General features: G+C 37.7%; 1 protein-coding gene across 2 annotated transcripts in view; it reads right to left on the reverse strand.

The window, feature by feature from the left end:
* PRKG1 (protein kinase cGMP-dependent 1) overlaps positions 1-15,305 on the reverse strand; it is a 1,327,126-nt gene that overhangs the window by 1,241,645 nt on the left and 70,176 nt on the right. The window contains exon 1 of one of the 2 annotated variants that reach the window (XM_053583837.1): positions 108-762. The exons of the other annotated variant lie outside the window; for it this stretch is intronic. Coding sequence (XP_053439812.1) covers positions 108-418 — 311 coding nt within the window. The 5' untranslated portion in view covers positions 419-762. Of the gene's footprint in view, positions 1-107; positions 763-15,305 lie in introns of those variants that run through there. 2 annotated transcript variants of the gene reach the window in all.

The raw sequence follows: 15,305 nt of genomic DNA on the forward strand, positions 1-15,305 counted from the left end.
TGAGGACAGACATGGCCAGCGCGAGGGGCGGGGGCCGACAGACAACACCGAGACCCGCAGCTCCCCACCGCCAGGTGCCACCGACCCGGCGCGCAACCCCTGCTTACTGTGGGCTCTTGGGGTAGAAGGGCAGGGTCACATGGCTGAGATCCTGGAGGTCGAAGGCGGTGGGCTCCGCGGAGATCGCCTGCCGCTTGGTGCGCGGCTCGCCCTGCAAGGTGCTGGCGCTCTGCTTCTGCGCTTGCTGGGTGGCTGGTCGGATCACCGAGCGGTACTTGTCCAGCTCGTTCTGCAGTTTCTGGATCAGTTCGTCCTTCTGATCCAACTCCAGCTCCAGCTCGTCGATGAGAGCATCCCGCTGCCTCAGCTCCTCGATCTTCTCCTGGAGCGCGTACTGTAAATCCCGCAGGGTGCCCATGCTCCTCCGGGCTGCCGGGGGCTCCTTCCTGCCGCTGCTCCGCGTCTCGGGGCTTCCTCCCCTCTCGGATCAACTTTCCCCAAAGTCGTCGCTGCCTCGCGAGTGCAAAAGCTTCCTACTTGAGACCAAAGCCAGCCCTGGCTTCTGAGCATGCCCAGTCCGCCGGCTCCAGCCACCGAGAGTTTCAGTGTGCAGATTCCACTTGTCTTGGGCTCACAGAGAGGCTGAGCGTGGGGATGAGCAAAACAGCAGGTCCAACTGGGGATGAAACCTGGAGCGCGCGGGGCGCGGGGGCGGGGAGCGGGAGGAGAGGACTTGACCCGGGCTCCGGGGAAGCGGCTCTGGCGGGGTCGCTGGCGCCGGGCGCCGGAGGAAGCCGGCGGTGTCTGCGAGGACCTGATAAAGCTCCGAGGCGCGCGGCGGGCTGTGCGGGCGGAGCGAGGCGGGAGCGCCGCTCGCAGGGGGAGGTGGGGAGGACCCCGCGCACGCGGGGCGGGCGGCAGCGGCTCCAGAGCGCGCCAGCCTGGAGAACGTGGAGCTGGGAGCCTGGCCAAGTCCGAGGGCACGCAGGACCGGGCGTCCGAAGAGCTCGGAGTTCTGGAGGCATTTGGACCGCCAGCCGCAACCGAGAAAAGCTCCGGGGCGCTGGGACCGAGCTCTCGCTTCTCCCACGCCACCTTTCCCACCGGCAGCGCCTCACACAGGTGGCTGATGCTTGAAAAGAAACTTGCCTCTCAAGAGGCGAGAGCGAGTCGGTCCCAGAGAGGGATTCCCCCTTACAGCCAGCGTTTTTGAGGAACTGGAATGGGGGAAATGGTGTGCAGTTTCCCCCTTCAGCGTCGCCACTGTCTGCCAGCTCCTGCGAGTTTATTTTGCCCCCTTCCAAACTCAAATGGAGGGACTCTTTTTTAGGGCAAAGGCCAGAATCTGATTAGGGCCCTAGAAGGCCAACCAGCTCCTCCATCATGCCCCCCACCCCCGCCCCTTGAACTTGCATCTGGGGAATAGTTTACTGATGGTCCTGGCGCCTTCCAGTTGCTGAATTTGGCGGGGGCGGGTTCCAAAAGTTCAAACTGAACTTTACCTTTGAAAATATTATTAGTACTTCCCTGACAACCAAGCTGTTAGGAATGTATCTCTCCATCTGAATGGCCAGGAAGAAATCCTGACTGGCAAACTTTGAAAAAAAGGGAAAATCCTCAAAGAGAGGCGGAGACCTACCAGGCTGGCCACAGTAAACTGCACAGTATTTGGTTGCAATCGTCCCATCGACCTACTGCCACCCCCATCCCTGGCCCCACAGTATTTCCCACAATGATGACAATCCAATCCGTCAGCATTCTTTCTGTCAGGGGTTATTCTCGCATCATGGGAACACGTGCTTAGAAGTACCTAAATTCCTACTGTCTGCTTAAGTCTTCAACAACTCATCGAAATTTTTAGTCTCTTTATTAGCTGCCTTTTAATTACTATTCTTGGGCACTCAGTATTATAATCCTCAATGCTCTGTGTGGTCATTCCTTAACACTAAAACAAAGTAGATAGAAAATAAATTAAAATTCAGTGGCAATGCACAGCTCTTACCTGGAATCAGAACTTAGGCAAAATACAAATATTAGCAACAAAAACTTGCTCACGTTTGCTTCTGAATACACACTTTATGTGTGTGAGCTTTTTGAAGAACAGAACAGCAAGCTGCTGGCACCTTAACAAGCTTTTTGATTTAAAGTGTGCTTGCTTGTGATGGGAGTTATAAATAACAAAGGATATACTATCCTAAACATTTTTCACACAGATTATGATCTACTTCTCTTAGTACAGATGACACATACACTTTTTCTGCTCTCCAACACAGACATTTTCAGAAGTGCATTTATTTCAGATTGTGATATATAAAGTGGATAACTCCCAAAACAGTTTTATTTGTAAGGGAGAAACATGAATAACTAGCATACAGTGACAGCAATAAATAGTATTTCTGAATAATTGTTTTGATTAAAAGTAAATCAAGCAGAAGTACTATGACTTTGTCCAACTGACTATATTCTATAAGAGTCTGTGACCAATGTCCTTCTTCTAGGCAAGAGGCCAAATTCTTATCTTACTCAACCTGTGGGAATTCTTTTTTTCCATGGGAAAATGTGTAATACTAATTTTCTTTTTCTTTTTTTTTTTTTTTTTTTTGAGACAGAGTCTCACTTTGTCGCCCCTGGTAGAGTGCCATGGTGTCATAGTTCACAGTGACCTCAGACTCTTGGGCTCAAGCAGTTCTCTTACTTCAGCTTCCCGAGTAGCTGGTTCTAACAGGCTTCAACCACAATGCCCAGCTATTTTTAGCAACACTCTGGCTCAGGCTGGTCTTGAACTTGTGAGTTCAGGCAAGCCACTGCTTCAGCCTTCCAGAGTGCTGTGCTGTTATTACAAATGACTTTTTCTTATAGAACTGTATTGGGGTCCATAATGCCAAGAGTTTATGTCTAAAAATAAATCCAAGGCAATTTATAGGGTACATCATGAGACAACTGCTAAGCAGAGTTTTGGTTTTATAGTTCATTTTGAGGCATAAATGGGGTTACTTAACGTCTTTGAGCAGCACAGAATACAGTGGAGAGTTCTTCATGTGTAGAAAGCCTGTCTAACATATATAAAGGAAAACAGGAAGTAAAGCATTTCCCCCCCCAAAAAAAAATTAAGAAATAGCATTTCTACCAAAAATATTCATGTATTTTGAACAAAAGTGAGTTTTTTTACACCGACTTATAAAATTGTGTAAATAACTTTTACAATTTAAGCTAGCATATCTACATAAAACATAGGATGTATCTACATTATACTTTCATTTAAATGGAATTTCCATGATACAAAATATGTTCTAGTATGAATCTGATATTAAAAGTCAAGAATCCATTGTAACAAACACAAAGCAAATGGCTGAAAAGATCCATTCATTACCATTTTGACTTTAAAAGGTATTCAAAATATAGACTATATTCAGGTATGCTGTTAACCTATATCACACAAAAATTTTCATTTCCCCTTAAATGCTTTATAATTCTATATATAAAATTCAAATTCTACACTTTTCTCTTTTGTTCTTGAAATTAAAATAAATATTTTAAGTATATTTTTCAATAATGTTTTTAACTGGTTGTTTAGTGCTTGAGGGACAAGTTTTCTCTCTCAGCCTATTGAGAGGTTCTAATATTTTATTAAACATATTTTGCATTGTCCTTAGTAAATCCTGGAAGTAAACGTTATGTGAAAAATCAAAATCTTGCAATTACATTTCAACAGACGAAATATCTCTACTATGTGTCCCATAGAAAACTTAATTGCCTAAATTATGAGATCAAAGATCTATGTTCTGCTAATTAGGAAATGTTTACCACAAATTCCAACTGGAATGGAGTAAAGAGAAATAGTGTAGGCTGAACTCCTGTCCCACTATCTGGGATGAGGCCTCAATGTTTGATGCTAACACTTAGAACAATGCAATTGTAAAGGAACTGAGTTCACACTCTAGAGTTCTATAGTTAACTCACAACCTGCTTTCAGCAGCCTGCTTTTGTCATAGCCTTAACTGAACTCCAATGTATTCTTCAGTTTTGTACCCAATCCTCATGGTTGAGAATAAATATTACCATGCCTTCCTTAATGGAATCTCAGAATCATTTGATAAGATACTCAGTAAAGGCTCTGCACCCATACTCAGTGTTTAGGGTGCCGGCCACATACACCAGGGCTGGCGGGTTCAAACCTGGCCCAGGCCTGCAAAACAACAATGACAACTACAAAAACAACCCTAAAAATAAATAGCTGGGCATTGTGGCAAATGCCTGTAGTCCCAGCTACTTGGGAGACTGAGGCAAGAGAATTTTACTTTCACAGTTACTGATAGAAAAGCAAAACCAAGAGTTTGAGGTCGCTGTGAGCTGTGATGTGACAGTACTCTACCGAGGGTGACATAGTGAAACTCTGTCTTTAAAAAAAAAAAGCAACAATAGATAGTCAATAAAATAGCATTATTGTAATACTAGGGATTAAAAAAACAAACTCTGAAGAATTTATCATCCTTCACTAAAAACATAGTTGGCCCCAAAAGAACCATGATAATGTTATCATTCCATTACACTGATGCAACATTTCCTGAAAGAGTCCTAAGTTTGAATATTTTTTCTACCACTTCATATGTATATCTTGGAAAGGGGAAAACAAAAATATAGCTGAGATTTTTAGATAATGGAAGGCATCCCTTGCATAAAGTAGCTAAAAGTAACTAGTATTCCTAAGACTAGATGATGAAGGCTGTTGCTGGCAAACATAAGGGCTTCCTCTAACTTGCTAATCATAATCAAGACCACAATAAATATAATTGATTTCCTTGAACGCATAATGAGTGACACCCTTCATACAACACACTAAGTTGAATATTATTAATATTTCTATTTCTATCTGAGGGAATGGAGGCACAAACCATCCCACCTAATGAATGGCAAAGTCTGGGTTCAAGTCCAGACCATTTTGTTTAGAGCCCAAGCCCCCATCCCTTGTTGCCTTCTGCAGAATTTCCTGGTTTTACTTGCTGTCTTATCTGGAACCACAGAGATAAAAAGTGTCCTTAGCATTAACTTGCTTGACTTTGGCATTGGGGAAGTGGCCAGGGGAGAAATTTGAAAAATCCTGCAAAGGCAGGAATAAGCTCTTTAAAAAGTTCCTTTTTTTCCAAAAACTATCTTTACTTCAACACCATTTCACCCAGTTTAGGATAAACAACTTGTATCCCTTTGCCTTAGATTATTCTGGTTTAAAACTAGATCTGCTTGGGATTTTCCATTTGCCTTAGATCATTCTAGTTTTAAAACCAAAAGTTCTGAGAATCTCTCAGTCCTAGTCAAATCAAGACTGTTGGTCGCTGTATTTTAATTCAGGATTACTAAACCTCTCCAATTTATAAATATGTCAAATTTTACTTTCAAAGTTATTGATAGAAAAGCAAAACCAAGGAAAATCTGTAATGATACCTACCCTACTTACACATTTGTATGAATATGTTTTAAGAAAGCAATCATCATATTCCGTTATATAATAATACACCTTAAAAATTGTCTTTGGGCTATAATGGGGAGTGAGGTCAGGTAATAGAATTATAATTATGCTTTGATAAATTAAACATGGATTCAAGGTTCTTTTTTCTTTTTTGATTAATTGTTTTTAGAGAAACTGGAACTTCAGGTTGGTTTTGTATCCATTGTAAACACAATGATTCAACCACCTGTATTCAATTAACTTCTATACTAGTTTAATTGTGTTTGGTGGATAGATTCAGATGTAAGAAATGTATATTAAAGTGATGTAAGTAGACATTCTAGTGGTGAACTATTTTGAAGTCATCTTACTTGAAATAATAAGCTCCTTGGGCAGTGCCTGTGGCTCAAAGGAGTAGGGTGCCGGCCCCATATGCCGGAGGTGGCAGGCTCAAACCTACCCCTGGCCAAAAACTGCAAATAATAATAATAATAAGCTCTTCATGGAAAAGAAAAAAGTAAGCCATTAATGATGAAAAAACTTACTGCCGAGACTTGGAAAGTAAAAGTGGACTGTACCATAATTGCTAATGTGCTTAGCATTTAATACCGAATTAGTGTCATGCTTAATATCAGTTGAAATGAATTCTTATATTACACCACTTAAAATGATGGTAAGTTATTATTGTGACTCAGCCTAAACCAGTGCCCAGGAAAACTCCTGCACTTACAAAATGAACATTTCTTTGGACTCTTATTAAGCTGCCATTTCCAATGACAGAAAGGAAAAAAAGATTTTTAAAGAATAAAAATATTAGATTTTCTGTATTTTTAATAATTGTAAAAGTTTAAAGTGCATAAAGTATAATTTAAAATGATTTATTTATAAAAATACCATTTTGCTAATTTTAAGCCCAGTGAATAAGTACATGTGCGTGCAACATCATACTATCTCCCTATATGATAAATAATTGACAGTTTCTCAGTTCCATTTCAGTGACTTTTCTTGCCTATTAAATGCACATCAATTTGCGAAATTTGCGAAACTTGGTAAATGTAGAATATAAATGTTTTGGCACAGTAACTGAGATAACGCCGGAAAGGCTATATTAACCACTGGGATAAAAATGTGTCAAATGGTTTATGAAGTGAGTGTATGATGCCCCATAATCATATCATTGTATACACTTATGATTTAATAAAAAAATTAAAAAAAAAAATTAAAAAAAAAAAAATAAATGCACATCAGTTACTAATGCATCGGTATTTTCTACAAAATATTCAAAAAACATTTCCAAAGGTAATTTTGCTTCTGGAATCAGATTTGACATAATATGGCTTACCGAATGCTCTATAGTACATGATTTTTCTTTTTTGTTTTCAACTAGCATTTAATAACTGATATTACTTGCCTGTTCTCCACCTACAAGTTATGTAACCAAAATTTAGAGTGAAGAAAACTTAAATTTTGCTAGCAAACTCATTAAAATTACCAAGCTGGAGAAATACTGAAGATGTAGGAAAGATAATAAGCCAGGCATGGAAGCTCATAGCACTTGGGAGGCTGAGACAGGCTAAGACATTGCTTATCTTGAGAATATCAGGGATTTGAGAAAGAAGGGGAGTAGAAGGCAAAAGACTTTTAGGGAAATACATAAAAATCTTCTTTCTAATTAACTTAATGAGCAAGTAAATATCACCTAATTTCAAATTAAGGAAACTCTAGATACTGCGCCTTTTATATAATCATCATGAGACAGAAATCCGCCTTTCTAATGACAGGCAAATGAAACAGTAGGTTGGTAAAAATGAATGAGTATCATGCCAGGCAAAGTGTCTGATGCTTATGAAAGCATTATTAGAACAGGAATAGGAGCTCCAGACTGGCACCCACGAGACACATATATTTGCTAAGTATTTGTAACTATCTATAAAGCTATCAGCCAACTTACCTTATGTACATATATATTAAAAGATTCCAGGGCGGCGCCTGTGGCTCAGTGAGCAGGGCGCCGGCCCCATATGCTGAGGGTGGCGGGTTCAAACCCAGCCCCGGCCAAACTGCAAAAAAAAAAAGCCGGGCGTTGTGGCGGGCGCCTGTAGTCCCAGCTACTCGGGAGGCTGAGGCAGGAGAATTGCCTTAAGCCCAGGAGTTGGAGGTTGCTGTGAGCTGTGTGACGCCACGGCACTCTACCAAGGGCAATAAAGTGAAACTCTGTCTCTACCAAAAAAAAAAAAAAAAAAGATTCCAAAATTCCTTCCTGGTCTAGACTTTTTTTATTTTTAATTCCCTTTTCAAAGTACAGACATTTGATCTGGTAGGTAATGAATACTTTAAATATTAGTGGTTCAGGTTTAAAATTAAAATATGCAAACACCTATATAATAAAGAAGTTACCAAAAAATAGCAATCTATAAAGTATCATATAGTTTCAATTCCCTATATAAGTAAATATACAATATGGATTTTCATACATTTTTAGTATTAGCGCAGAATATCCTGTGTCTGTCTTGAGTCATGGCATCATGTAAGAATTTTTTTTTTTTTTTACCCAAAGATCAGAGTTAATTTAAAGAGTTATTATGGAACATTCATCTAAGTTTTCCATAGAATGTAATATAGCCAAAATTCTAACCATCTATCTTCCTTAGAAAAACATCTATAATGACTACCAATTTTAAGTGGAAAAAAAATGACATGGAAATCTTCAAAATGTCTATTTTTGGAATATTGAAAGCAATTGCTGCTGTTAGGAACATAGAGAACTTAGTGAAAATTGTTTGTTTTCCTTTGCCAGTTTCCACTGGCCAGACCTTCCATCAGCACACAGCAAGGAACAGTCTCTCAACAGTCACAGAAGTGAAACTTACCTAATCTAACAGTATTTCCATATTCGGGTTATTTAAGTTAGTTATGTCATTCTTGAGGACATGTGCAAACAACATGTACATACACACACAAACACAGAAATTAAGAGTAATAGCAATATTGCCAATTTTGACACCTCACCTAATCCTCCCTCCCACAATAAAAGCAAAGTTGTCCTCTAGTGTTTGAATGTCTCTCCCAAAGTTTTTGTGTTGGAAACTAATTCCCAATGCAACAGTGTTGAGAGGACAGACCTGTTAAGAGGTGATTAGGTCTTGAGGGCTGTGCCCGCATTAACAGATTAATGATGTTATCAGGGAGTGGGTTAGTTTCCTTGGGAGTGGGTTCCTGATGAAAGGTTGGGCCTCTTTCCTGCCCTCTCTTGTGTGTCCTCTTACCCTTCAGCCTTCTGCCACAGGATGATGCAGCAAGAAGGCCCTGGTCTCCCTGATCTTGGACTTCCCAATCTCCAGAGCTGTAAGAAATAAAACTCTATTCTTTCTCAAGAATTATATTATAGGATACCCAATTTCAGGTATCCTATAATCACAACACAAAACAGACTAAAATGGCGTATTTTTTTCTTTACTCATAATCAATATCACAAAATTTTGAATTGGACTAGACCTCAGAGATTATTTAGTTTGACGTCCTAATCTCAAAATTAAAGAAACCTAAAGGGCAGGAAAGTTAAATAACTCACTCAGGGAAGAGGCAGGAATTCACATCTCCCAGTTCTCAGCATACTGTTCTTCAAGTTATTCATTCACTTGGAATTTTTATTATTACTAAAATAGAAGCCTGACTTAGTTCATGTGAAAATTCCACCTCACATCTCTTAGTAAATGATAGTAGTTAAAGATATTTTAGAACACTTTCATTTGCTATGGAAAACAAAATATATACAAAGGTCTTTGAAATGTCTAATGAGTGCTATTGTGCTTCAATTACATTTGAACCACTTAGAACTTTTATCGTTACTGTTGTTCGAAGAAGACAAAGAGCTGTGTCTGTCTGGGTATGTGCAGGAGTCAGTGGGTCTGTGTGTACTTATACAACTCCACAGGCATGCATAGACTATAGCTATGATCATAAACCACACCTTCTTGATCAACTTTCATTCACATAAAAGTAAAGTGGGCACGTGAGGTGCATGCGTTTAAATCATTGGCATTCCACTTACTTTGACAAAGATCTAAATGGAGAATGAGGGTAAACCATGGGCTTAATTTTCCTCCCTTCAGATACAATTCAAGCTTCCTCACATTATAGGATTTTACAAGCCCTTGAAATATGAAAGACCATATTTTCCCAGGGGGAAAAAAAAAAGACCATTACCAAGAGGGAAAAAAATGTCTCTAACTCATAGCCATTAAAAGATAACACTCTAAACTGTAGAAGTCTCAGAATTCAAATGGTGATGCCTGCTTGATTGCCTGAAATCATATGATTAATCTTAGCTCATTTGACATTTTTAAGGTGTAATAACTTTGGAATATGCCAAAAGGTGGTTCTATTCATTCAGTGTTTTCTAATGATGGGGTATTATACAACTCCTTTGTAAAAAAAAAAGAAAAGAAAGAAAAGAAAAGACAGTAAAGATATATTTCAAAATGCATCGAAAAGAGTAACATTTACAATTACATTAATATTTTCCTTCAAAACAATTTTGTCTTTTAACATTCTGAATATACATATGTTCATTTTACCAACTGGTCCACAAAGCAAATTACTAACACATTTCATAAATTTTCATATTTTAGAATCAGAGAATATCAACTTGTGAGAAGTAAAATAATTGATGAAGAAAACCCAAATAATTAAGAAAAAGCATTGAGTGACAGATGGCGCAATAGCTAAGCCCAGTGGTCAAAGCACAGCTTTGCCAGCAACCCAAAGAGACTTATTCAGACACATTCTAAGTTCATCAAAGCTCCATGTTTCCTCAAAATGAAACCTAAAGAACACCAGTTTCTTAAAACAGTAATAGTGTAATGGAAAAGGGTTCTGGGAGGCACAGCGAAAGACTCAGCAAAACAGATTTCTCTATGCATTACTGTCAGTACTTTTAATTTTCCAGTTGTATTATAAATATCCCAAATAAAGTAAATATATATAATATTGAATACCACCCATATTTCATATACAGTTATATATATATACAGTTGACTTGCACAGCTAGACATTCCTTCCACTCATACTTTAAGTTCTGAACCTAAGTATTCATGATATTGTTTAAAGATAAATTGGATAAGTTATTAAAAAGACGAGGCATCTTTCCCACTGTGAAATCCCTATTGTTACCTACATACCCAGCAATATCTAGTCCTCCTCCCACCATCAGCACTGCCAGCCACTGCTACTATCTAGGTATCTCTCCTTAAAACCACAAGGTGCCTCACCCGTGACCAGAGCCAGCAACATGACAGAAAACCCTGACTATATGATAAATTAGGTGCTTACTGGAAAGAATGAGCAACCAGCATTGCCATTTGACCCATAACCCCAGCTCCTCTCTTTAAACCTAGGCTGGGTTGCAGGATTACTACTCAGCTTGGGAAAAATGTTCAAGGGAAAATTAAAGTGGGATTAAAATAAGGAGAGCAATTGATTAATAATTAATTATTTAAGTCTTATACTAATCTCTTAGTTCTTTGAAATCTCCAAGCACCAGGCAATTTTATTTTGACACTTCAGAGATTTTCCAATGGTGATTTTCTTTTTGCCTATGAAGACTCTGAATATGTTCAAATCTCAACCTCATCATGATCCCATCCCACCTCCCATCTTAGTTGTTAACTCAATAAACCTATTCTTCAGTTCTCCCTTTAAATATAACTTCCTATAACAAACCTTTTTAATCATCCCCCTGATAGCTTCCATCACATTAGCACTTATGATAATTTATAATTATATATTATTTGCAGGGGTATTTTTTAGGTATCTCCTATTAGACTGAAAACTAAGAAGGCAAGGAATTAGGTCTATTTTGCACATCAACACCTAACACACACAGGCCCTTGCTTTATAATTTTTAATTGAATTGAATGAATAAAGGTAGGAATAAGTTAATGTAACTAACAAATATTTATTTGGCAACCACGACATACCTCTCTGATGGAGAAGGGGAAAAAGAAAACAATTTCTCAGACTATTTATTGATGGCGGCATGAAATATGTAACAAACCAAACATATCAAAGACTTAGCTTAAACCTTGCTGTATACATATAATAAATCAAACATAGCAGAGGCTTACTTTAAAAATGTGTTTTTTCTCCATAGAAAAAGAAAACACACATCATTCTTTGAACATATTTTCCTGCTTAAGACTCATAAGAACCATGCTTTCTTCCTGTCGACTTGAAATATTTTTCTAGAAAATAATTTTTCTTGATACCCAATCACTTTTATCAAATTATATCTAGATCATTAACTCTCCTAATCCATTTTTAAATGGCCGTAATCTCTGATTCTTGCTTTCTTTTAACCTTATCATATATTATCTTCAAGGTGCAGTGTTCTTTCATATATCACCCTGGCAATGGCTCTAGCATCAGCAATTCTAGAATTTCTTTGTTTTTCTCCCACTAGCTACTCCTTACAAAGACTGACTGCTGTACTTGGATTTTAGTGTTTTTTAATAGTTCTTAGTAGGTATTGCTTTCCGAAAACTATTCATATCATTTGCTATTTTGAAAGCAGATGCTTCCAATTATGGTATTCAATAAGTTGCTTCAGTGATTATGAACCAATGTATATGCTCTACCTGATCACTTCATATATAGTAGCTTTGGATAGTAAGATTGAAACAAAGATTAAGAAGCAAATTTATGCACATAAGCAAATTTATCCCCCAAAATATTTCGAATTCACTAACTTTATTCTTAAAACAGATAAACTTTTCTCCCTTCTCCTCTCTCTATTCTTTCCTTTGCTCTTTCTGTAGAATATCAGAATAGGCCTTTCATGTAAAATCATAAGCTTACTATCACAAACAACCGAACATACTCAGGGGCTAACTTTTGGGTTTTAGCAATAATTATAAAGTCACAATGCTATGTCAAATAGCTGTTTGATTAAATCTAAAGACATGGATACATATACCTTGTTAGTGAAAAAAAGGAATATTTCTCCGGTAGATGTTTTCAATAATCTCTAAAAGGTAGCAAGAAGGCTTCCAAAGATTTTAAAAATTATTGCACTTGAATGTGATCTTGGAAAAATAAGGTTATTTTTGTCGAATTTAAAAAAAAAAATCCTAAGCTCAAGCCCTTCCTAAGGGGGGGGAAAGGTAGGTGATCCTTATCTATGAGAAAGTCAAATTTGAAGATAAATATTCGAAGGTTTACCCATATAACTCCACAGATCTTTATAAATGACGTTTTAAACTGCAATCTTAATCATGCTGCTTCAGAATCTAAATGGAAATCTGAGTTTCTGATTTGCAACTGCATTAAACTTCTGGACCTTGAGTATTAATGACCATTTGAATTCATTTATCTTTAGTAATTCTTAATTATATTTCTTTCCTGCTAAGAAATGGGAGTCTCATGATATGGTTATCAACATACACAAGGCTTTTAGAAACAGCATTTCCGAAAGGAAAATATATGCAATTAGTAGTGATTAAGCTCTATAAAAGAAAGATGTCATGTTGTGAGTATATATATATCTCCTTTCTACAAGTAGAAAACATATTCTTTATTCAGTTAAAAGTATAATTTAGAAAACAGTTTCTAATTGAGATTTAAATTTGCCATTTTTAAAAGTGCAAGGTTAAGCAGAGCATTATATGATTATAAAATGTATGCATCTTTATATGACTTATTTTGAATACATTTCCATAAATAGTGGACAGCTTCAAACAACAGTACATTCTTCAAATTTTTCTCTCCACCATTAAATACTGATTTCTAATAACTAAAATACAGAACTAAAGGTGCAATTGCACCCTCTACTGTCCAAATTTTCTATTCCATATTGAACGAAATACTGTGTATGTTTCTTTAACACATTCATTATAATAATAACAGGTAAATCACTTTGGTTTCCTTCCGACATTTATTAGCAGATCCTCAAAAATTAAACTCTAGTTGTGAAAATATTTTTAGTAATACAGATAGAAGTTTGCCATTCATATAGTTACTTCTACCAAATTAATTTAGAAAATGACTCTTAGTAAGGCAGTCATGCCTCACTTAAGGACGTCTCTGTGAACAACTGACTGGATCTACAACACTGGTTCAGTAAGATTATCATGGTGCTGCCATATACATGTGTATCATTTTTTATCTTTGATACCATATTTTTATTATATATTTTTTGTGTTTAGATACACAAATACTAGCTGGGCGTTGTGGTAGGCGCCTGTTGTCCCAGCTACTCAGGAGGCTGAGGCAAGAGAATCGCCTAAAACCCAAGAGTTGGAGGTTGCTGTGAGCTGTGATGCAATGACACTCTACCGAGGGTGATAAAGTGAGACTCTGTCTCTTAAAAAAAAAAATAGATACACAAATACTTACCACTGTGTTACAATTGCCTACAGTATTCAGTATACAAATACTTAACTTTGAGTTATGGAGCCCCCGGTATTCAGTGCAGTGACACGCCGTGCAGATTTGTAGCCCAGGAGCAATAGGCTATACCATACAGCCTATATGTGTAGTAGGCTATCCCATCCAGGTTTGTGTGAGTATATTGTGTGATGTTCACATAGTGATGAAATTGCCTAAGGACACATCTCTCAGAATATACCTCCATCCTTACGAGATGCAATACTGTACTGGAATGAAGCAGCCATTAGCTTACTGACAGTAAATAGCAATGTTAATCACTTTTTTCAACATTAGTTCTAATAAGGAAAAATATCAACTCATTCAAGCAAACTTTTGGTATGTTTTTCTAATAGTCTACAAAGTTCACCAACTGTTGTTCAAACTGGAAATCAGAAAAAGATTAATGTTTCTCTAAAACTTCACTTCAAAGGGTTTTTTATTTTAATAGATTTAGGGTACAAGTAGTTTTATTCACATGGATGAATTGTTTAGTAGTGAATTCTGGGCTTTTAATGTGCCTATCACCTGAACAGTGTGCATTGTACCAAATAGTTCATTTTTCTTCCTTCAGTACTCTCCCACCCTCCCTCCTTCTGAGTCTCCAAGTCAATTCTCCCACTCTGTATGCCTTTATGTACCCACAGTCTAGCTCTCGTTTACAAGTGAGAACATGGAGTATTTGGTTTTCCATTCACGAGTTACTTCACTTAGGATAATGGCCATCAGTACTATGCAAGTTGCTGCAGGGGACATTACTTCATTCATGTTGCTGAGTAGTATTCTGTGGTGTGTGTGTGTGTGTACGTGTGTGTACATTTTCTGTGTCCACTCATTAGTTCGCAGACACGTTATTCTATGTCTTTGACATTGTAGATCATGCTGCAATAAACGTATGTGCAATAAACACTTCTAAAAGTGTTAAAAAATAGGTTTTGAGTCCCTCCATGACTGTCAACATTTAAAATACCATTCTGAGCCAAAATTAATAGCTTATTGCTAATTTTCTTTTAATCTTGTCTTTGTCATTTTAATTAAAGGCTGTTTTAAATTCAAAATGAATTCTTATTCAAGAGATTTTTCTGATCAATTTCTTCCTCTGTGATGGAGGATTAGCTTGTTGCTAACCTACCCTCCTGCAAATCTGAACCAAAAAAATAAATGAAATTATGGCATTCAAAAACTCCCAAGCATCAAGGAATTGAGAGGCCACTATCCCAGAGAAAAGGAAAGTACAGAAAGGCAAGCCCAACATTCACTCTCCTTTTGGGGCATTTAGCAATTGCCAAGCCCTCCTGGGAAAATAAGTAATTGAGCATAAATTAGAAGCTGAAAGACTAAGAGGTTGTGCAAAGCTTCTAAAATTCTCATAGGGCTGCAGGAATAAAAATTAGAATTCAGGCTAAACCAATGGAAAGCCACAAAGGCTAAACTTTAACTG

Source organism: Nycticebus coucang, chromosome 3 (genome assembly GCF_027406575.1).
Source record: "Nycticebus coucang isolate mNycCou1 chromosome 3, mNycCou1.pri, whole genome shotgun sequence".
Taxonomy (NCBI): domain Eukaryota; kingdom Metazoa; phylum Chordata; class Mammalia; order Primates; family Lorisidae; genus Nycticebus; species Nycticebus coucang.